This window comes from Pteropus alecto, unplaced genomic scaffold, assembly GCF_000325575.1.
Source record: "Pteropus alecto unplaced genomic scaffold, ASM32557v1 scaffold22, whole genome shotgun sequence".
NCBI lineage: Eukaryota > Metazoa > Chordata > Mammalia > Chiroptera > Pteropodidae > Pteropus > Pteropus alecto.
In genome coordinates, this window is record NW_006434839.1 from 11,357,543 (window position 1) to 11,381,528 (window position 23,986).

Consider the following 23,986-nt stretch of genomic DNA (forward strand, 5'->3'; position numbering starts at 1 on the left):
ATTTGCTGATAGTAAATGTTAGTATTTCCTTTTACTAGGATGTCATATGTGGTGGTAGTGAGTGCCCAAGCTCTAACTGAACCATGATGTGTGATCCTGAGGGATAATATTTGTAGCCAGAAGGAGTAAGTACAGGTAACTGCTGTTGCTTCCTCAGGAACTTGAGCACTCATAAAAGACAAAACTACTGAAGAATGAACATTTAAAAATGGACCTGAGGCTGTGGAGGGTAGAGGTATTTACGAGATAAGTTGAGATTCAAACTGCCTGGGTTTGAATCCCATTCTACTATTTACAAACTTTAGCCTTGGGAAAGTTACTGAACTTTTCCAGATCTTTGTTTTCTTATTCATAAAATGGAGATAGAGCACTTAGCACAGTTCTCGGCCAATACAACACATTAAATAAGTGCTGGCAAAACGAACCAAGTACACCTACATACGTATAGGTCTGCATGCGTACACACGCACACACATAGCATTTCACGTTAGATGTGCAGATGGGATATGACACATAAAAGAGGTTTATCAAGAACAGTAAGCTAGTCTACTCAGAAAAAGATTGTGGATGGAGCAGAGATGGGCAGAAAGGGCTAATCAGTTCATTTTGGAGAAACTTAAAATGCTGCCCTTTAGATACTATGAAAAGGTGATGCTTGTCAGAGGAACATGTGCTTGGCACATTCCCTATTATGTAATAATAGAATCTGAGTCCTTTACATTCTTTCATTTACTTTTCCTATTATCCAGTGATAGCTGTTTATGAAATCAGCCATTGGTCTTTAGACATGGAGTGTTTTTTCCTGTGTAAAGGAGCTTTAATTAAGCCTTTAGCTCCATATGTACCCTATTCTGACATACCGAGTTCATCAGCTTAGACAACATAAAGAAACTGAAAATTTCCAGTGGTATTTGGTGTTCGGAATCAATACCTTAGTGCCACCTGGGGAATAAATGATCAGTTGAAGATCAGGATCTCAGTGAATGTAGATAATTATCCAACATCCAAGAAATTGTCAACTGGGAACCTTATTTGCACAACAAATGTTCATATCAACATTCTTCCTAATTTTTAGTGTTTAAATCATACATTATTGAGTGGCAAAATACCATGTATAATTGAGTGGCAAAAAGTTATTGAGCTGGTATTTAAAAATTTGCCAGCTTAAGTTTTGTTGACTTCCATTCATTGATTATAATTACTAACTTTTTATTTTTTAAAGTTCTAGGGCTGACATGCTTGGGGGAAGAAATTGAACCACAGTGGTGAAAGAAATCAGCAGAAGAGGAGAATTAAATGTTAAGTGATAGTTTGAAGTCAGCAGTGATGGGAATGAGTTGGTGGGAGTGTTAAATTTTTAAGTGATTTAGCAAATGAAGCTAAGACAGTGCCATGATGTCATTTTGGTTTTTTGAATATAACAAATGGTAATTGATCACACTCAAGTGAAAAAACCTTGTTAAAGAAAATTTTGACTGTTCTAAGCAAATCTTTGCAAAGTTTCCCCTACCTTTTGTTTAAAAGAATACTTTGAGATAGATTTCCTTTTGAAACCTCAAGCTGCTTGAAAACTTTCTAGAGAAAGTATCAAAGAAATATCTTTTATTCCAGAATGCAGTGGAATCTTGGCAGTGGTAGTTAGAAATAATGAAATCAGGGAATGACATTCTCCCTGTCTCTCTGGGATACTGGGTCACCAAGCAGAGTTTTCAGAGGTAGACAGATCCATTTATTTCTCTTTCCTCCTTGTGAGAGGTACCGAAAATGTATATTATCTTAAGAAAAAAAGTCTGGGTTACTCTCCTGCTTAGTTCTAACCTGCTTCTTATGTCTTTTGAAATCCTATCCCAAAGCCTTCATTGCCTGAGTAAAAATGAAGAGTTTCTTTTTACTTTTTAATCACTTTGATTTTTTTACTTTCCTAAGGAAACAAATAGTAGAGCTTATAAGTAATATAAAGTATATTTATATTTTCCTGGGCTCTTGTCTTAAAGTTATTTCTCTTTTATGGACTTAGTTTCTGCTGGATTCACTTATTTTTTTTCATCTTCCATCTGTCCATTCATTTGTTCATTCATTCCTGACCCTATAAATCTCAGGACCTATGATATTTACAGTTATTTTCTTAAATAGTTCTGACATAGGAACCCAATTATGCATATCCTACTTGAAAATACTATGTGTAAAAAGCACAGGGAATGGTGGTTTTTGGTTTAATAACTTTTGGAAAGTTTCTAAAATTAAGTACCTGTCAGTCACCCGCCCCTCCTCCTCACTTCTACAAATGGGGTGGTTTACACATCTGAAGGAAGTCTGAAGTGAGAGGCAATCTGTGGCTGATGTTCAGTGTTTATTCCCTTTTCTCCATCATTTTTCATGTGTCAGCTTAATGTCATTTCCTCAGGGAAGCCTTCCCAGTACCTCCAGACCAGACGAGTTACCCCATTACTCCTAGCAGCCTATGCTTCTCTTTCGCAGCCCTCATTACGATTTCTGTTAAGTGTTTATTTGGGTGATTGTTTATTTAATGCCTGTCTTTTCCATCCGACCATATGCTCTGTGGGGGTGGGAAGACCATGTGTTGTTTACTGCCCTATCCCCAGAGCCCGTCATGGTGTCTGGCACATAGTGGGAGCTAATTTGTTGAATGAATTAATCAAAAAGTAACCATTAAAAAGACATTAAAAATTTAATTTAACCACTAATCAGAAAAAAGTGTGTGCATTGAATTAACCTTTTTAATTTGTGTGTAATATTGCATATGCACTGGTTATCATTTTCTAGAAATCAAAGTACTGAAATGTGTGAAAACTAGAAAAAAATAGTGTTCACATTTTTAATAAGAAAAAAATAGAAGACTAGGAGAAGCCATAAACTAGAGAAACTATAGAACTAGTTGAAATATTAAAATTTTTTCCATAAAAAGTAAAGGCTTTAAATCCAATTTACTGTTAGAACTTTTGGATGAATATATGCAGAGTAGTTAGGCTTAAGAATTCCCAGACTACTAGCGACTTGATCGATTATAACAAGTCTTTCCCTTAGGAGCTGCTGTGCTTTCTCATTGTAAAATGTAATTAGCAGATGTAAAAAAAGGTTTATTAATCTTATTGGGTATAATTATGGTTGTTTATATGTAAATTTTTTCATATTCGCAGATAACTTGTCTTTCATTTTAAATTAGACAGGTTAGAAGTCAAATGTCATTACCAATTTGATTAAAATCATTACTTCTTTTTTAAGCAGGATGTTAGTTACTGTATTTTCCAAAAGAAATTCTAATTAATTGGCCTAGTTTTAGTGTTGGAATTTCTAATAGTCAAACTGAAATATCTTAGTGTAGATGTTCTGCCAAAAGTATTTGAGAGCATCATTATGAATAAAACAATATAACATAGAAAACTGGGAATCTGTACAGCCATTCATAAATGTATTTAAAGTATCTAATGATCAATGATGAATGAGACACAGGATAAATAGTGTCCTCTTGCCCATCACAACCACCTTCTGTCTTTTGCCTTCTGTTCACTGCCCTGGGAGGTAACTGTCAGACAATATCAACAGGTTCTCTTGCCTCTTGGTTTCCAGTGGGTCTGGTCAAGGGGATAGTGAGCAGGAGGTCAGGGAAGGATATAATTTTTTGGATCCCTTTCTGTGAGGTTGTCAGAGGCTAACTGTGTACCCCCCAGGGAAATCACTGCTTCTCTCAAGATGACTTTTGTTCATGACTCCTTCTGATTTCTGTAACTGCTCCCTTCTCTACCCACCTCTGACTTTTACTGGATTAAGGCTCTCTACTGCCATTGCCTAAATACTGCCCCATGCCTTGAAAATAGGCCCTTTATAACCCTCCTTGAGTCCCCTAATTTGAGTATGTTATTTCCCTGACTCACGTAATACCCTTGAAAAAGTAATGAGAAATGTACCCATTCACAATTCACTAGAATATCTAAGTGGAGTATCTGAAACAAAAAATAAATGACTTTGGAAGTGTAATGTGTGTGTATAATTTCAGGCATACATATGTACAAAAATCCACCCTTTATTTTGAAGTGTGCCTTCTATGCCTTGATCTTTTTCGTATAGCCTGCTGAAATTTCTGATTCATCATCAGTAGCAAGCCATCTTTGATTGATTTATCTAGTAATGAGAATAAACTAACTTTGTCTCTTCCTCTCTCAGGTTGACTTTGTTATTGGTGCCATGCATTTGTGAGGAGGAGTGTTTTGGTGAGGGTACGGTCTGCATCCTGGCCCATAATGGAATTAAACTTGTGACCTTAAATCTACCAACATCATGCTATACTCAGCTATGTTAACAAATCATAGGCCCTTTCAGTATGGGTGTAGCGTTACTTACTCTGGATGAGCTGATATTGGGGAGAAGGATAACATTACAACACAATAATCTCTCTCTCTCTCTCTCCCCTCTCCCCTCCCCTCCCCGCCTCTGTCTCTCCCTCCCTCTCTCCATAGCCTCCACAATTTCCCATCTCAATGGGTTTCCTTCTTTTCTTTTGCTAAGCTTAGCCATATATCAAAACCCAAAAGTTTGTGTTCTCCCCTGAGCCAATTGTGGGAATTCAACTGAGAGGAGAGACAGGGACAGAACTTCACATTTGGCATTGACTTTTACAAACAAGAAGGCTACTATCATCCATTGTGTGGGCAGGATTGCTTTGAGCTGGTCTTGTTTGAGAGGAGAAGAGTACTTTTTCATGTTTTTGGAAGCAAACTCAAGATAGCCATTACTCTTCTTTATTATTCTGCTCTTTGGCTCTACATTTTCTTTCTCCTTTTCCCTCTCACTATTTTGTTTTCTTGAGGTTGAGAGGAGTATGAAAGCTGAGGGCAGTGTGCAGGGGGTGGCGGGGGTCAGTGCTAGACACTGACTTCTAGCCTTGACTCCTTATTTTTTATCTAATTTCTGATTATATCCTGATGTTTTGCCACAAGCAACTAGTAGTTTTAATACCAGAGAGCAGTCAAATCTGAAAAGACAAAGTTAGTGGCTGTAATCATTATGCTTTCTGGGCCTGGTTTTGCAGCAACAACAAATCCATCCCAAGACCAGGTGGCAGGAAGCTATCTTAGTGATGGCTGCTGTTGCTAAGGCCAACATCACTGAGGGAGTGCTCAGGCAAGCATTACCCCCCGGGAGGAAGAGCACAGCTTCAAGCTGATCTTTCACCAGAGAAAACCAATGATGCTATTGAACAGATCCCATCCCTGCCAACCTCCACCAGTAAGTTTGACAATCAATGGACAAGGTTGTTTGCAAAGATAAAAAAGAACAAAAACCTTTTTTTGGCAGGAATTGATAGTGAAGATGTGTGTGACTCAGGTTTTAAATCGTCTTCTGTCTGCAAACCTATCTTCAAATATGTGCAAGTTTCTTGCAGGAGGACTTAAATTTACTGCAGTTCTGAGGAGCTTTGTCTGAGCTGTGCCATAGGTGGTTCATTGATCATCAAGGATGTCTTGGCTTCCCAGAGATCTTTGGTAAACCAGAAACTGGGGGAAATGGATGCAAAATTTGCACCATTTTGAACAAACACAAAGTTTCGAGCTTACCACAGTGGTTTGATGTGCAAACAGTGGGAAGCCTTAAGAAGGCAGCTGGAGTGGAACTGAAACCTTCTTGGACCCTGAAAGAGTATTTGTGATGTCTAAAAGTCCCTCAGATTTTTTGCATCTCAGTTACACCCCAGATTATCCTCTCAGTCATAGGCAGTCAGACTCAGTGACAACATGTGAGGGAGGTATAAGAATTTTCAGCCCTGTCTAGAATATCCATCTTGTAGATAAAGATAAGCAAAAAGGGGCAAATGATTTAAAAATTCGTGACTTTGGTTCTTGATTAGAAATGTAATTTTTATTCTTCTTTAATGTCACATTGAAGTCCATGAGCTGTCAAAATGTTCGCCAAAATATAAAATTTCCATGGCCATTTTTAGCACTTCAAAAAGCTCTCTGGCAATCGTGTGCTTCCTTATGATGTGTGTACCCACATGGCTGTGGCTGAAATGGCTCTTGATTTGTACTGGAATTCTATGACCTCAGCTTGGTAACAACAGATATCTCATGTTGATCAGAAGCTTTAGCAGATTAGTAGATTTTTCAGTAATACAGAAATGGGAAATGGGTGACATTTTTACTGAAATAGATTTTAGAAAATCTTTCAAAATTACAATGCATGGAGAAAAATAATAAAAAGGGTCCTTGATTGATGGGTGGATCAATTTTTCTTTCAATAAACATTTACCAAACCCCTACTATGTGCTAGAAGCCGCCCATGTTTCCATTTGTAAACAACACGAAGAAAATGCATGTAGAATCTACATTTTAGTATGGAAACATAATACATAAATTAACATAGGTTGAGATCAGTGTAATGAAGCAAATAAATAGAGTGATGAGTGATTAATGGGGGTAGGAAGTCCACATTAGATGGGGTGGTCAGGAAAGACCTGTTTGAGAAATAGACATTTGAGCTGAGGCTGAAGCATGAGAAAAACCTGGAAAGATTTGGGGAAAATGATGAAGTAATAGGCATGAAGTTTGGATTGGAAAAAGGGAGTGGCTGGACCAGGGAACAGAAAGGAAGCCAGTGCACCTGGATCAGGTGGGCAAGGGGAGGGGTGGCCAGATGCCAAATCACAAGGATCTTGTGTCAGGAGGTTCGGGCTTTATTTTGAGAGCAGTGGAGAAATGACTGAAGTGCTTTAAGCAAGATTTTGATATGAACTGATTTTCATTTTTTAAGATCACTTTGGGTGCTGGTATAGAATGGATTTGAGAAGGACGAATGAAAACAGGAAGAACAGTCAGCTGGTTTCAGGAATTCAGATGTCACATTGGCTTGGACAACATGTGGCATTTTGACCTACCACCCCTAGAGCATGGCCTGAGATGGCTAACTGAAGTCTACAAATTCTGGCCAGCAAGAAAGAGGGAGGGGCATGAGAAAGGCATGCCCTATCTCTTTAAGGAGACTCTTTAGAAGTTGCACTCACTACTTTGTTAATGATCATAGCTATAAAGAAGGGCCGGGAAATGTAGTTTTCTTCTGAGTGGCCAAGTCCTAGGTAAAAATCCAGGGTTCTATCCAGAAGAAGTGGAAAATAGACACTAGAGGGCAATAGTCGTGGCTAACTTCTATTAAAACCATGTATATTCTTGGCATATATATATGTGTGTATATACATTATACACACATATATATTTACATATACATATATTTGTTTTTTTATTTTTATCAACATATTCAAGTGGCTTTAAATGAGTTCCTTTCTTTTAAAACAGAACTTTTGTGTTCTTAAGCTTTGGGCTCTCTTAGAGTTTGTAAGTCCAAGATCCACAGAATAACTAGCTAAATGTGGATCAAGTAATTGGTTTTATTAACAACTGGGCAAACACCAAACAACTCCCCAGACATATGGCTGTCTGTTAAGAACTGGATATAAAAGAATTCAGCATTGACTTGAGGCCAAAATGGTGCTTCGTACTCCCACACCAGATCTCAACCTGAGATCTGCTTCTGCCTCCACAGAAGCCTTGAAGTCCACTTATTCAACCAGTGGCCTGGGCTTCAGGCCTCTCAAATACCCGGTCGTCGGTGAAGTATGGAGAGAGGAGTGGATTTCCTCCCCAAGAAGGGAGGCCCTGTCTCATCACTTTACCTTACAGATATAAAAAGCCTGAGATGTGTATGGGCAGGTCAGAAAATGAAAGGAGAGCCTGTTTGCCACTCATGCCCAATAAATGTGGAACTCTGATCTCCCATTCAGTTTCTCCTCCCCTTTGAGAAGAACAAGTAGGAGGTGGAGATCTAGATGAGAAATATGTATTCTGGGACTCCCTGAGAGGGCTGAGGTGGCGGGTAGGAATCTCCTCTAATGTGGGCTGAAGTGAAAATGTAGCGGGAAAAGAAGAGGGTTATTTTTTTTTCCATAACTAAAACAATTATCAGAAGAGTGGAAGCTAAAGCAATTTTTAAAGAGGGGTATGGTGATGAGTATCTTGAGTTATGCAATTAATTGCCTCAAAGATGCTTTATTTGGGTAATGGAAATATGGCCTTATATTAAGTACACATTATATTCTTATGAAACCTCAGCACAAGTAACATAAGAAGTGAAAAAAGCAAAATTACGGGTGTTTTCAAATGATCCAATTTGATGTTTGAAGGCACTGAAAGAGAAAAGAAAGGAAAAAGTCACGTAAGGAGAGTGACAGAGAAAGCTGGAAGAAAAAGTGGATGGAGAAGGGCTAAGAGGTTAGGGCAGGGTCGATGCTAGGGGAGCAAGGCAGCGAATGTCCCTTCTACAGAGACCTGGAAAAGTAGGTATATTAGTAGTCTTCTGGCATACTCAAGGGGTAATGGGAGAGAGGTTAACAAAACTATTTATAAGATGTGGGTAAAGGAGCCAACGTAGGATGGGGAAGTATGCAGGAACTGGCAACAGTGGCAAGACCTGAAAGGACAAGGGCAGGAAGTAGTCACTAGAACCTAGCATGAGCTTTAGCTGTGGATAAGGATTTAGGTAGAGAAACATCGAGCTAGTGGGAAGGAGATGGAGAAATCAACACTCTGACTTCTTTCTCCTCTTCTCCTCCCCTCTCTGATTGGTGTCTCCCACTGGCCAAACTCAACAGAAAGCCTGAGGTGAGGGACTCAGTTTCTATAGGCATGAAGCAGCCTCTTAGGACATATAACAGGCTGAAGAAGGATCGAGAGGGACAGATGGAGAATAGCCTGCACAGGTTGTGGAGAAGAGGCTGTACCAAAATTCTTGCCCCAATTTAATTAATTCCTTGCCTCCAAATAGTCATTGAGCACTTGCTCTGTCAGATACTGGGGCTACCAAGAAAATCAACACAGACTTTGTCCCTGATTGGCTCATAAGCCAGCACCTTGTTGTGGTTCTAGTGTCAGATGATGGAGGCTATAGGAGTGAGGAGCAACGAGAGACAGCTCTGCTTGAGAGTTAGTGAAAGTGTCCTAGGGAGGAGGTGACTTTTGAGCTGGATGTTACATTGGTGCAGAAGATCACCAAGTGGAGGAGAGAAGAGAGAGTCTCTACACAGGGAGCAGCATGGATGGGGTGGAGACACGAGGATGGGACAGAGTGTGATATCAGGGCTTTGTGAGCCAGCCTGAGGAATTTGGATATTATTCTTTGAATGGGCAAGTAGGAGTTAATAGAGGCTTATAAAGAATGTTGCTTATTACAAAGGATGGGAGAGCCGATGCAGAATGCTTTTCCTAACACCTTCTTTTCTTGGTACATTCTCCTTCTTTTCCCTCTCATTTCCCTCTCTACTTCTATTCCCCACTCACCACTTTTTTATTGTTGTTTCTAGTAGGTGAAACCTCCAGGGTGAAGGGATTAATTAGGATGGATTTAGTGTAGGGAAAAAAGGTTTCAAAACAATTCCCACTTCAAATGCCAGTAGGAGTTTAATTTGAGGACAGTGGAAATGTTGGGGATGCTGGAATTAAAATGCCTAATGAGCTAATGCTTAGTAGTTGACCACAATAAAATAGAAATGAGATGTGACTTCATGACAACTCGAAAAGTTGTCTTGAAATACTATCAGTATATCCCGATGTCTGTTATTGTAGACTGGACCATAGCAAATGTTGAATAAATGACAATACAAACATGTCCTCTCATATTCTCTTTCCGCAAGTTGATAAGCAAAGAGAAAACTCTTCAAGAGTTAGGGAGAATATTCTTTATCTAATTATTCAAACAGACCATTTTCTATGTGCACTTTTATTTTATAAACCCTTTACACCTGTTTAATTAATCCTAAACATGATGCTGGCTGCTAATTAAACAGCCTTGAAAGTGACTGACTGAAGGTAGTAATTTGAGATAATTAGTTTTGGTTTCAAACACTCAATTTTCACACTTTGTGCTCATTTTTAGAAAGGGGTGGCTCATTATTACAGGCAGGGTGGGGATTGTGTAAGGCATTTTATGGCTGGACTCTAAGAAGCTTTTTAGCTACTGGACTCTGAATAATCCAAAGTGGGAGGATTATTATATATCTGAATAGGGCAAGGAAACTTGCTATATCATTTGCTATAGAATGCACCTCCATGCCACATTCACACATGCACAGAATTCCTTCCAAAGTGAAGGTCAAGCTGCTGGATCTTTCATTAGAACATAGAAATGCACATGCTCTTGATCTTTGGGAAATTTTTACCTAATGAGTGGTAGAGCTCACTGAGCCATTCATTGTCTCTTTCCCAGGTCCTCTAGAAGCAAGCAAGAAAAGATGTTAAAGGCCAAGTTTTGGTGTGTGGTTAGAGACTTGAAGGGGTGTCCCTGCTGCACGGTCATGTACTACAAAGGCACAAAGCTTAATCAAGGGAGCAATCTGTCAAAAGACAGCCGTTGTATCTGGTAGAGAAGGCAAAGGGGTGGAAAAGGAGGCAGATGAGACTGGTTTACAGAGTTAACAAGCAAGTTGACATGGTCTCACTAGGGAAACAGGGCTGGGAAGAATTGGGGGTAAAATAGGCTAAATCATTGTTACAGTCAATGTAGATAACAGGTTATACAAAGCTGACTGGATTCTGCAGCACCCTGGAGAGCTCCAAGCACTTTCTTGTACTTCGGCTCCCTGGGTAACTGAGGCTTATTACTTGGGAAGTTCAGTGTCACTTCATTGGCCACCAATGTGGTGTAGGGCTCAATGTGTTGAGGGCTTTTCAAAGGTGTCAGACTTTCATCTGGATTAGGAATCATTTGGCCAAGGGATGATGGGTGATGATGGTTGGGTGCTAGTGTGCAGGCCAGTTTGGGAAGATGGAACTACAGCCCCTTTGGCATCAGAGCACTGTCATTGGCTGCAGGATCTGATGGCGAGCAAAGTTAATTGTTTTGTGTATGAGTCAAGCTTGCATCTTCAATTAAGCACCCTGAGATAGAGTATCTTGTAGTCATTTTGACTTCTGAACTTTCACCCACACCATGGTATCTGAGCGGGGATGAGATGCACAGCTGAAAAGTTCATCCTCCCAAACTTCCCTTCTCCTCTCACTCTTCGCACTTTCCTTGGGTGATCACAAGCCCTTCTATGGCTTAAACTGCTACCCTCATAATGACGCGTCTTTCTTTACCTCCAGTCCCAAAGACTCTCGTAAACTCCACGTCCCCCAATATTATTGCCCTCTATTTAGTTGCTTATACTTATCTCACAAGAACCTCAAAAGAAGCAAATCAAAGTTAAACTCATCATTTTTCTGGCAAATCTCTTTTGTCTATCTTGGTAAATACCAAACATCATCTACCCAGTTACCAAAGCCATAAAATGGAGTCATTCCACATTTTTCCTCATCACCTACATCTTTGCTTATGCTTTAGATACTTATAGATTCTGCACCCTTCCTTTTCCTCCTTCATCATTTAGTTTCTGTCTAGCTTTACAGTTTCAGTTCCTGACATATCTCCCTTGGTATCCTCTGTTGCCGCCATCTGACATGCAGTTCTTGGAACCTACCAGGCCCTTTCCTTACTCCTTTGGATGCAGTTTCCTGCGGCTGAAATGTCCTTTTCTGCCTTGTTTTCCAGATTTCCTGCATCTTCTGTGCCCAGTCTGTCCTTCACATCCTTCTGCTATACTTCTTTAGCAACCATGTGTTCTGTTATCATAGCACTTTTCCCTGGTATAAGAGTCCTCACTTGGATATTTGAATGAATGTTACATTTTAAAAGTTTTGTTTAAGGGGAAAATTTGTGGCATGTAGTTAATTTGTTACTCGATTTGAATTTATTTAGGAAAAATGACATAGAATTCCTAGTTTTGAAAATCTTATAGCGATTACCCTCTTTATGCCAGAGAATGGTCTCTTTTCCAAAGAAATTATGTCATAGATTCAGATTCTTGTTTTGTGATGGTTTGAGAGGGCTGGTTAGAAAGATAGTTTCGTTAGAAATTTCATGGTTGGTTATTCTGAAATCTTTGTATGGTACTCAATGATTATATTAATAATCAGTAAATAGACTTGTAAAACTATATATTTAAAATACTCTACCAAAAATATAATCTTAAAATTGAAATGGTATCAAGTGTAAAAAAAAAATCACATATTAAAGTCTCTGTTCATCATTGTGTAGTCTTTACTAAAGCCAAAGACAGTTTCGGAGGTAACCTTTGCTGATGCATGTATGTGCTATATCTTCATTTCTGCCTTATTTCTGCACCAGAACTTATCACATATAAAATAAAAAGCAACAACAAAAAGCACAAATACTTTGCTTTGGTTTCAGAAACAGTGGAACCTGAAGCAAAACTATATTCTTGTTGTTTACAAATGTGCTTTGAAAGAAAGTAAGCTCACAAACCATTATAAAATACTTTTAAACTAGATTTGTGGTCATAAAACCTTATTTTGGGTTCAGGCTGCCCTATCTAGGTTTCTGGTATAGCTTTGGATGTTCAGTCTCTTGTGACAATCCATCATTCCACACAATTCCTCATGGGTTGAAATGACCTGTCATTTGTTTTGCAGATACCTCAAATCAGCTATGCATCTACAGCCCCAGAGCTAAGTGATAACACCAGGTATGACTTCTTCTCTCGAGTGGTCCCACCTGACTCCTACCAAGCGCAAGCCATGGTGGATATTGTGATGGAACTGAAGTGGAATTATGTGTCAACACTGGCTTCTGAGGGCAACTATGGAGAGAGTGGTGTGGAGGCCTTCACTCAGATCTCGAGGGAGATTGGTAAGCACTTACTTATTAGATGATTGTGTTTGGAGGCAACAGGTTGTGGAAATCTGTGCGTCTCCAAGCACTCTCTGATCTGTATGGGATAATTAGAGCTCCCACAGATGCATGACCTAGGCTGTCTACTCTATGGGGAAGCTGGGTTTATTATAAATGATTTTGTTGTTCATGGTCTATCAAGGTGACACTTTGGTGCTAATTTGGGAAATAGCGCTTCTGACTCAGGTGAACATTTTTTAAAGTTGTCTGTTTTGACAAGGGAGTTTGCTGGCACATTAGAGCCACTGTAAATTTGAATAAATGACATACTTTTTGATTGTTCTAGATGGAAGTTTACATTAGCAAGTCATTATATTAAAAAAAAAAAGCTGTGGAATTTAACATCCAACACTGGAGGGATTAAGACTGGTAATCATTTTAAAACGATGCTGAAATAGCCCCCAAGGCCATGGTTAATTAAGGTTCTTATGGTCGTATTTGACTTTTACTCTTACCTTAAACTCTGACGCTTACAATGGGGTTAAGGGCACAATGTAAAAACTTGGTCAGAACCTGGTGCTGATGAGCTCCATTCTGGACTGTTTTCAAGGTACTTATCTAAATCTCTATAGCCATTTCAACATGTGTATGTTTATTTACGAGGTTGTAAATCCATTCCGCTGTATAGGAAAAAACCAGAACAAAACACAAAACAATTTAGAGGACGAATCTTATTGCTGATGGTCAACAAAATAACTTTGTAGATGAAAGGAGGCATATTACTGTTACTTTACAAATACTATTACTCTTATTAAGAATTACTGAATTACATTTAAATATTTTTTTCTGTAAAAGTAATAATATTTTGTCAAAAAATCAAAGTGCCTATTGGCTGTTTTTGAGTAATTTTGAACTTGAAGGAAGAAATTATGTTGATAATTTATTGTCTTTCTTAGAGACTTCAACTCAGGAAAAGATCCTGGGGGTGATTTGGGCTAATCCATAATTAGCAAGGATGAAGAGTTATTGGAATAAGTTATTGGTATAAGGTGTTCTCTTGAAAGATGTGCAGATGACTGGGATCTGTTTTGCACATAATAGGGCATGGAAATTTATTATACACAATATTTAATATGTTTAACATTTGTTCCAGTGTTGTGCTTGTGCATAAAATGTAGAAAAGGCCTAGTCTTGTTGGACAGATTGGGTTAATTGATTTAATCAGACAACTATTCACACCTGTTGTGTCCGTGGTGCCATACACATTGCTCTTTGGAATTTAAAATTATATCACTATTGCTATAAAAATGATTCAAAACACTCGATTGAACTTTAAATGCCGGCAAATTATATTACCTTCTTGGATAAGAATCCCAAGTTTATCCTTAGAGGAAATGCCCACTCAAGTGAAAACAATAGCTTCTAGAGGCAGGGTTAATGCATTATTTAAGCAGCTGATGTCAGTTCTCACCAGAATGATAATTCAACAAAAGGAAGGAAATAATAGAGTATGCATTGCAATGATAAATTTCTGTAGTGATTCTATACATTCTTCGACTACAGGATACCTTTGTGACATGAAACAGATGACTATGAAAAATTCAATACCGGACATAATTTTCCAATTGTTGCAGAATCTGATAAAATGCATTATTTTAAAAGTTAAGTGAGATGGCTGTTTTATATTTTTTACTAAAGTAGGAAATACTTAATTTCGCTTTTTAGGTAGCATTGCTATATTTTGGTAATATTGTCACATTCATTATTCATTCATTATTCCTGCTTCTGTCTTAGTCATTAGTATGGGAGAAAATAATTCTAGTGCCTTGTGTATGCTTCTGATAAGAGTAACATGTTTTTTCTATGTTGATCTTTTTAATAGTCTATGACTTGATTGTCTGACCATTCTATTTCCATTCTTACTTATCTGGGGAATGGAGGAGAGCTGGATTGTCAATTAATATGCAGAATACTGAAAAGGCCAAATTAGTACCACGCTAGAGTATGCCATGGAATATATTAAATATCAAAATTATTCCCCATTTTCATGACAAAGATTTCATCTGGAACAAAAATAGCCGAAAATTAAACCTTTTACATGACAATGATATTAATGAAAATGGCGAATGGTAGCAACTTAACCCATTCTGAAGTGAACTGATGACTAATGAAAATTCTTTAGTTCTGTAACATTAGCTTGTCTTACTACAACACTGATGACGTCTCTGTCACCATGTTAATAGCACGTTATTAAAAATTTTAGTATCTTGACTGAGGAGCCATATGCATCCATTTTCTGGAGTGCCTGCCTATTAATAAAATTATATATTTTCCCAACTCTTATAAATTTTCTTTGTAGTCTGTTCCGAATTTTTCTCTTTAGGCACGTTGATCACTAAGAAATTTCGGTATAAATTGAGGCTTCCTATGTTTTATCTCTGATTAAGTCAGACAGATTATAATGGAATGCTAGTGAAATGAAAATCAGTTTAGTGATAAATTGCTTGTAAGGTTTGGTTAGAACATTTTTCATTTTAACGAAATTTGAGACTTGGGAAGTATCCTTCATGAATCTTAGAGAACGAAGTTTATGAGTAAGTGATGATCATGAACAGAGATAGCAGCGATGGCTCTTCTCTAGTCAAGATCCTTCTGAGGGAGAGAAAGACAGGAGTTATTTGATAAAATAGACAAATGGCTCCTTGATATCCTACCTGTTATAGTCTCATCCCAAGGCATCCTTTACTGTAGCATTTATATTAGGCAAGGCAAAAAATATATTTGAGGTCAGCAAATAGCAATATTTGACTGAAAATTAGTTTGTGTAGTGAGGTATGGGAGACAAAATAAGAAGGCTTGACATAGATACACAATTGAGTATTGCACCTCATAGGGTGGTAATTTTACCTTTTTTTTTTTTTTGCCAGACAGTGGAGGAAACTGCTGAGGAGACAGGGATCTATTAGGATGTGTATTTAAGAGTGCACAAATGAGAAGTGGAAGATAGGGAGACCAGCTGAGAGGCCACTGCAATATCAATCTCAGCCTGATATTGGGCATGATAGTAGAAATGGAAGAGGGAGGAGATTTGAGAGACATTTGCTAGGCAAAGTCTATGGAACTTAGCAACTGATTGGAAGTAGAGTTGAGGGTAAGAAAAAAAATTAAAGTTGAACTTACAATTCTGAACCTGGGCCACTGGGAGAATGCAAGTGGCATGAATGTAAAAGAGACAGTAAAATAGAAAGGTTGGTTTGGGATGAGAAGTGTAGTTTGGTTATAAACACAATAAACTGTAGGTACCAGTACATATCTTTGTGGAGAAGAGCAACAAAGAACATTGGTCTAGAGCCAAAGCATGAACTGAGACGTATATCTAAAGCTCATTTTCATAAAATTGACAACTGAGGTGTGGAAGGTAATTATTGAGGTAGAATATGTAGAGTGAGAGTTGAAGGGGGCTGAGGATAGACTCTTGAGGAAAAACTTTATTTAAAGGTATGGGATCATGAATGTTGATAAGGATGTGGAGAGAAGGAAACCCTTGTATACTGTTGGCAGGAATGTAAATTAGTACAGACATTATGAAAAATAATATGGAGGTTTCTCAAAAATTAAAAATAGAAATACCATACAATCCAGCAATCCCACTCCCGGATATATACACAAAGAAAATGAAATCAGCATTGTGAAGCGATATCTGCACTTTCATGTTCATTGCAGCATTATTCACAGTAGCCAAGACGGAAACAACCTAAGTGTCCATTGATGGATAAATTAATAAAGAAAAAATATATATGATGAAATATTATTCAGACTTTCAAAAGAGGGAAATCCCACCATTTGTGACAGAATGGAAGAACCTGGAGGACATTATGCTAAGAGAAATAAGCCTGGCACAGAAAGACAAATACTTGCTTATATGTGGAACCTAAAAAAGTTGAACTCATAAAAGCAGATTGTTGAATGGTGGTTTCCAAGGGTTCGGAGGTGGGTAGGAGAAATGGGATGATGTTGGACAAAGGGTACACACTTTGTTTTGCAGGATGAATAAATTCTAGAGATCTAATGTACAGAATGGTAACTATAGTTGATAATACCATGTTGCATACTTGAAATTTGCTAAAAGAGTTGATCTTAAGTGTTCTTGCCACACCCCCGCCACACACAACTAGTAACTATGTGAGGTGATGGTATGTTAACTTGATTGTGGTAATTAGTCCACAATGTATATGTATATCAAAACATTATGTACACATTAAATATATATAATTTTTACTTATCAGTTATACCTCGATAAAGCTGCAAAAAATAAAATTAGTATGAATGGAAAAAAGGTATGGGAATAATGGCCTAGACTTAGCAAACGAAAGCTAAATATGGAAGAGTGTTCTCTTCTCTTGACAGGTCTGTGGCCATGGGAGGGCCCTCAGTCTCCTGTAAAGAAGATTGGTAGGAGATGGTAGGAGTTCTTGAGCAAAAATTCAAGGATATTGAACATATTTTCATAGGAGAACAGGAACTTTTATGAGAGGGGGTTGCTGAACGTGTGTGTAGTACAGTGACAGAGAATCAAGGAGTGTCCTTGAGAGGGGTATATTAGTTTCCTGGGGCTGCCATAACAATATACCACAAACTGGGTGGCTTAAAACAATAGAAATGTGTTGTCTCACAGTTCTGGAGGCTAGAAAATTAAAGTGTCAGCAAGGCCATGCTGCTTCTGAAAACCATAGGGGAGAACCCTTCCTTGCCTCTTGTAGCTTCTGGTGTTTGCAAGTAATGCTTGAGTTCTTTGGCTTGTAGATGCATCGCTCTAATCTCTGCCTTCATCATCATATCGCCGTCTCTCCTTTCTTGTATATTCTCTTATACGAACACCAGTCATATTGGATTAAAGGTCCATCCTGCTCTCATCTTAACTAATTACATCTGCGATGATCTTTTTTTCTGTATAACGTCACATTCTGAGGTACTGTGGTTAGGATATCAACATATCTTGTTGGGAGACACAATTTAAAACCCATTAAGAGGGGTGATAGTGAAGAAGAGCGTACTTAGGAAGATGATTTTCAGTGCCAGGGATGGGAGGTAGACTAGGAGGACGACAGATTAGCAATAGGGATGAGGGGTGCTAAGTAGACAGGATTTGGTTAATGGAGAAGCCCATAATATAACCAATTCAGAAGTTCCTTTGTAGTGTTACAGAATTCCACTCTCCCAATCCTGACTACTTGGGTAGATGGGGTGATCTAATGGATAATTCAGGGTTTCAGACTCGGGTAGGTGGTGAGATCCTCAAGATCAGCTTTCCCAGGATTCTAGGTAATCAGGAACTTCCCAGTGTGATCGCAGTTGGCACTTCCCGTACAGTGGTGTACTGGCTGTTCAACCACCTGCTTTGTGTAATTCAAAGATGCTGCTCTTTTCCATGATGCCTGGAAAATTATGGACATTAAGAGAGTCCTTTCTGACCTAATACATTTTTATTTATCCCTTTGGTCTCTTTTGGCTTGAGAGAAGAAAGAGCTTAGTTGCTGCTGGTTGTTAAGAGTTATCCATTGCCCATGTTATACACCCTCAGTTGTTAGGACAATAGCCCTCTATTTCTGCCTTGTTTTAATTATCTGGTATGATGTTTTCATTGATATTGTAATAAAGAGGTGGATAATATAGGTTTATGCTTTTCCATCATAAGCTCTGGGGCTTGTAGCTTATGACTCAACAGATGACTTCCTTGAGTCCTTAGACAGGTTCTTTCACTTCTTTGTCTTCCCTCATTATATTATTTTTTAAAAGAAGACAGCATAATAAATGTTAATGCTGCCACTATCATTATAAGGGGCAAGGAAGCTAAAACTTGATCTTTGAAGATAAAAGAAATTTGTGAAGGCATTATATCTTTTCACTGTGGATTTGCACAGTGTGGCAACACACTTCCTTTAATCAGTCATCATATTTATGAATGGCTTATTGAAGATGACAGGCCTGCAAGTCATCATCACACACATTATAGGGGGCAGAATAGACCTGATTCTGTCAACTCTTCTACCATATGTGATTTTCTCCCCCCTAATTTGCAAATGCTGGAAGCTTTTAACTATTGTCTGACACATGTTTGGAATCTTAAAATCTCCGAGTTGGAAGGGATCACAGAGGTCATTGGGTTGGCACAATCTGTTTGAAATGTTAATGCAATAGACCAATTTAACTAATTCATTTTTTTGTATGTAAAATGACTGACATTTGCCAAAATTTTTAATAGCGATTTATTTTTGGTGAGGGTCAAACAGTAAAGGGAATTTCATTCCTATTATACAGTTGAAAAGTGCACACTGATCATATTTTTAAACTATCTCAGTATAGTTTTAAAAGAAAGCATTTTTTCCCTCTTGGGTTATAAACAAGAAGCAAGTTTCTATGAACTGAAATGGATTCATTTCAAGATTAAAACAAAATATTTTCAATGACACAAAGAAAAGAATACATAAAGAGCAGCTTTTTCCCTCAGATGTTCAGTGCTTTGGAAAAATGACTTCCAGCAGGCAGAGATCATTTTGACAGAAGTATTAATGTTATAAAATACCATAAATGAAAGGAAACATTTTAATTCATTTGAAAATTTTACTTTCTATTTCTACAGCTGAGTTCCATTGATAACACCACATTTCAAGTTGCAAACCGTATTTAATTAATATTAGCACCAGGTAATTGGCAAGAGTAACTTCAAAGGAGGGCTGAGGAAATGCAAATTGTAACTGCAGGTGCGGAGATCTTATAGAAGCTTCGTAGGGATCCAAAGAAAGTGTATATGATTTTAACAATTACTGGAGAAACTGATCAAATGGAGTGTCATTTCAAAGCTGTTCTTCACCCTGGCCTTTCTTAATATTTGGGGCTTAGGAACTGCTAAGTAGCAACGGCTGCTGTTAATATGAAACAGCAAACAGCATTCAGTAAATGCTTTCAAACCTACGATTCTAATGCTGTAGTTAAGTGCCTGGTAAACAACGACAGTTTGATGCAGTGGAAACTTTAGATCCCTCTTCTTTAGGTATGAGACTTTGTCTGAGGATTAATTGCCTTGTCTGTTAAGTGGGAGCCCATTAATGATCTCAGAGATCATCAAGTGATAGAATACTGTGAATGTTCTTCTTGAACGCTAAAGTGTTATTTGATATCAGGTAAAACTGGTGAAAGAAATGGGATGAATATGGATTTTTTTCCCAGTGTGCGGCAAAGCTGTATGTTATTATGAGACTGGTAAATGTTCTGCCTGGTTTGTGGGATAAATAGCCAGAGGGCTTTGCTTGATTTGTTAATTACCTTCAAACTTAGTCATATTCTGACTGAAAGGTCAGAGAGGAGAATTTTGAGTTTCTCCTGACACCTACCCTCTCTGTTTTCCTTGCTAGTTCTCCACAACCACCATGGCAGACATTCTACTCTAAGTCTTACTCTTGTCTCCCTTGGTTGTCAGAATTACTAACTGTGTCACCTGACAGCTGTCTTTGCTTGGGTCTGATCATTCAGTTGCCACTTAAAAGAGCTGAGATCAGGATAAGCTTGGGGTATCTTACCTTGTCCTTAGAAATGTGCTCTGGTAAGTCCTTGAGCTGTGGCGCCACTTGTCACTCTGATTGTAATGTCAATTTCTCTGTAGATGCCTTCTACCAGAATGCCTTTTTTTCTCCATGGAAGGACTTCCTTATATGCAGTAGAGTACCTGGCACGTAGCAGGAGATTCATGAGTTTCTGTTAAATGGCCATTGTCACCAGATTCCTGGTTGTGCTGGTACTGTGAACCTAGAGGTTAGACTTGCTTGGGAACTGAAAGGCAGAGATGTTTTCAATGATACCTTATGCATTTTCTTTGCTAATGTGTAACCTATATGGGAAACTTTAGGGGCTTCTGTACTGTTAAAACATTTAGAATTCAATTGTTTTTATTACTGGCAAATAATAAAGCCTATCATCTGTAGGTTCATTTCATCCCACTCCTAATCTCTCAGGCTGGAGAGTGGTTAAGAGCTTCTCATCAGTTTGGTATGAATTCTAGATGTCGTATCCTAGCTATGAGACCTTAAGTAAATTACTTAATCTTGTGCCCCAATTTTCTCATCTGTAGAATGGGGATAACAATTGTGTAAAATGTTGGATGAAATCATACATTAAAATGTATGGCTCGTGGTAAGTCCTCAACAACTGCTAACTCCTAGTCCTGTGTTAGGAGCCCATCTTCACCAATGGGAGACATGGGAGTGGTCTTATTGCTCCGAGCCTGTATCCGGGTTGCTCGATGAGCAAATAAGAAGGCAGAGTGAGGCCTTAACAAGTGCTTACAGGCAGCCAGTACTCTCCATTCCTGAAACTTGTTTTGTACCTCTTAGCAATAATAATAATCTTATTATTATTTTTTCTTGACTATTATACTACCTAGAATAGTGCTGGCATCTAGTTGAATGCATGAATGAATTAATTAAATACTAGTCAGTGTTGACTCCCCAAATCTGCTTGCTCATCTTTTTTTTGGGACCTTCTAAATATTAACTGATTCAGCTTGCATATATCATGTACCACCATGTATCAGGTCACACTTGTGCTAGGCTTTTGGAATACAAAGGTGAACTGTGGCCTCTGTGTCCTAGCTCGTCGCTGTGTATCAGAGGATGCAGAGATGCAAACAGACAATTACAAAAGAATGTGATCATTGCCTTAATGAAGGCATCATTTAGAGGCAATGCCTAGGAGCACAGTGCCTAAGAGAGGGCATCCTGCAGTTCATGTAACAGGAAGACCTGGCTTACGGCACTGGAGGGTGGCAGTTTGTGGACTTCAAGCTCAAATGTAATATACCGTGTGATGTGAATGAAATTAACTTACGTAACTTCAACAGAAATATTGATTTTTGAGAAAAGGAGGAACCACTCAAGTCAAATATAGACGATGATGCCAAATTCATAGTATTGTGTGTATTTGTAAAATGTTTAATATGTGTAATCTATATAGTTTTTGGCAATTCTTTTTTTTTCAATCTACTGATGACTATTCAGATGTATCCACTTATAGATAATCAGTGCATGACTTGCCCTGCAGCGTTAACCCCTGTTCTCCCTGACCACTCCCACCCAGCATCACCATGCCCTTGGCAGCAGTTTCAATTTTGTTCAGTTTCTTAGTCTGAGCCAGGGCCAGTAGTTTGTCCTCAACCTCAGCCCACAAGTTTCTGGGCTTTGGAATGATTTTGCCATGATGGACCCTGTACCTGGTGGTCCCAGGGTGAGCCCTGAGCCTCTTTAATGGTTACTACAAACTTAGAATGTTTTGTCATACCCCTGACTCACACTCTGGATCCCTAGGAATGGGATTCTGCCTCAAACTCTGGCCTCCCAGGTTTGGGCCATGACACACTGCCTCTTCTGGTTAACTCTTTCACCTGATCGGTGGGGCTGTCTGGTCCTCTGCCTTTACTCCCACATTGCTGCTGAGGTCTAACTGTGCATGAAGCCACTGAGCAGAGCCCTGGCTATCTATTGGGCCCCTAGTATGTGCTGGAGCCCTGAGCCTTTCTAGTTCTCTGTCTTTACATTTTTCATGTTGTTTTAGTGTCATATCCCTAGAATAAGGGATCAGTCTCAGGGAACGCTTTGAGTTTCTCTCTCAGGGATTTTCATGCAAATGCTTAGAAAGGGCCAGGATCTGTACTATTAACAGTGTGGTTCCTGATTTGAGTTATTTTTTCCTGCTACCTAACTCTCATTGCCAAATGTATTCATTTCTGAGGGCTGCCATAAGAAAGTACAACAAATTGGGTGGCTTTTATAACGCAAATGTATTGTGTCATGGTTCTGGAAGCTAGAAGACCGATATCAAGGTATTGGCAGGGTTAGTTACTTCTGAGGGCTGTAAAGAAGAATCTGTTCCATACCTCTTCCCTAGCTTCTAGTGGTTTTCTGGCAATATTTGGTGTTCCTTGGAGTGTAGAAACATCATCCTAAGCTCTGCCTTCATCTTCATATGGCATTCTCCCCATTGTTTGTGTATGTGTATGTGTCTATATCCAAATATCCCCCTTTTATAGGGCCCATCCTAATCCAATAGGATTTCATATAAGATGAATATAACCTCATCTTAATCAATCACATCTGCAATGACCCTTAATTAATTACATCTGCAATGAAAAAATATCACATTCTGAAGTACTGGGAATTTTGGGGGGATGCAATTTAGCCCATGCCACAACCATAACTGCTGTATATAGCCCTGATTTATGGAGTTCTCTTTGAATGGAACCTACTTTTATCCTGGTCCTTGAGATTGATTTTAGCCATTAGATTACCCAGTTTCTCCTAAGGGATCAGCTTCCGTAACCAGGTTAGCCAGCCCTGTTTCCCCTTGTCCTTGCCAGCTGCTCTGTGCATGCCTCACAGCCAAATACCTGAGTCATGACAAGAGTCTGCTTCTCCTGTGCCTAGCCCAAAAGAAAATACACTTTTATTTCTTTTTCCAAAGTCATTTCTTTGTTAAAGCCATTCTGTTTGAAAACTTCAGAACAAGATGAGAGCTTTAAGGTGCAATCTGTACTTTACTGTGTTGCTAGAAGTACATAATATAAAAACACCCTTCTGCAGAAATGAAGCAACATCAGAATCCATTTCTGTTATTTTTGCAGGCCCTGAAAGAGTTGGCCTGAGAATTAGGAGTGTGTTTGCCCAGTTTACTTCATAACTTATCAACTCAGCAATAATTATGGTTTCCTCAAAAATAAATGGCTCAAGAAGAATATATCCAGAAGGCTAGAAGATGAATAGTTTATTGAAGAAGGTGCCAATTATTTCAAGGGTTACATCCCTTGAATGTAAAACTGTGCCACACATTCTTTGTTCTCCAACATCTGCATGTTTGACAGATACTGGGCTTCTTTCTTGGCTTCTTTCAATGTTACCTGACTAGGGACATTTAATGATTCTGGGGGTCCCACCAGGGAAAGACAGGGGAAAGGAGAGAAAGTGAAATTCAAGTCAGCACATTTTGTTTCTTGTTAACAGCTCTGAGAAGAGGTTTGCTTGGGAAAGGAATTTCAAGTAATGATTTAAACATATCTTCTGGCAGTTGTACCAGTGGAAAAGAAAAATAATGCCTCTTATAGCAGCTCAGATACACTTCAAAGGCAGTGGTACTCAGGGCCATGTGACTCTGGGGCCACATTTGCATTGTGAATCACAGCTGGCATGCATATAAAGGGCTATTAAGGGAAAGA

At 38.6% G+C, this 23,986-nt stretch overlaps 1 protein-coding gene across 1 annotated transcript in view; it reads left to right on the forward strand.

Moving 5' to 3' along the window:
* GRM8 (glutamate metabotropic receptor 8) overlaps nt 1-23,986 on the forward strand; it is a 676,955-nt gene that overhangs the window by 111,234 nt on the left and 541,735 nt on the right. Inside the window, exon 2 of the mRNA XM_006910553.1 lies at nt 12,531-12,747. Within this exon, the coding sequence (XP_006910615.1) occupies nt 12,531-12,747 (217 nt within the window). The remainder of the gene's footprint in view (nt 1-12,530; nt 12,748-23,986) is intronic.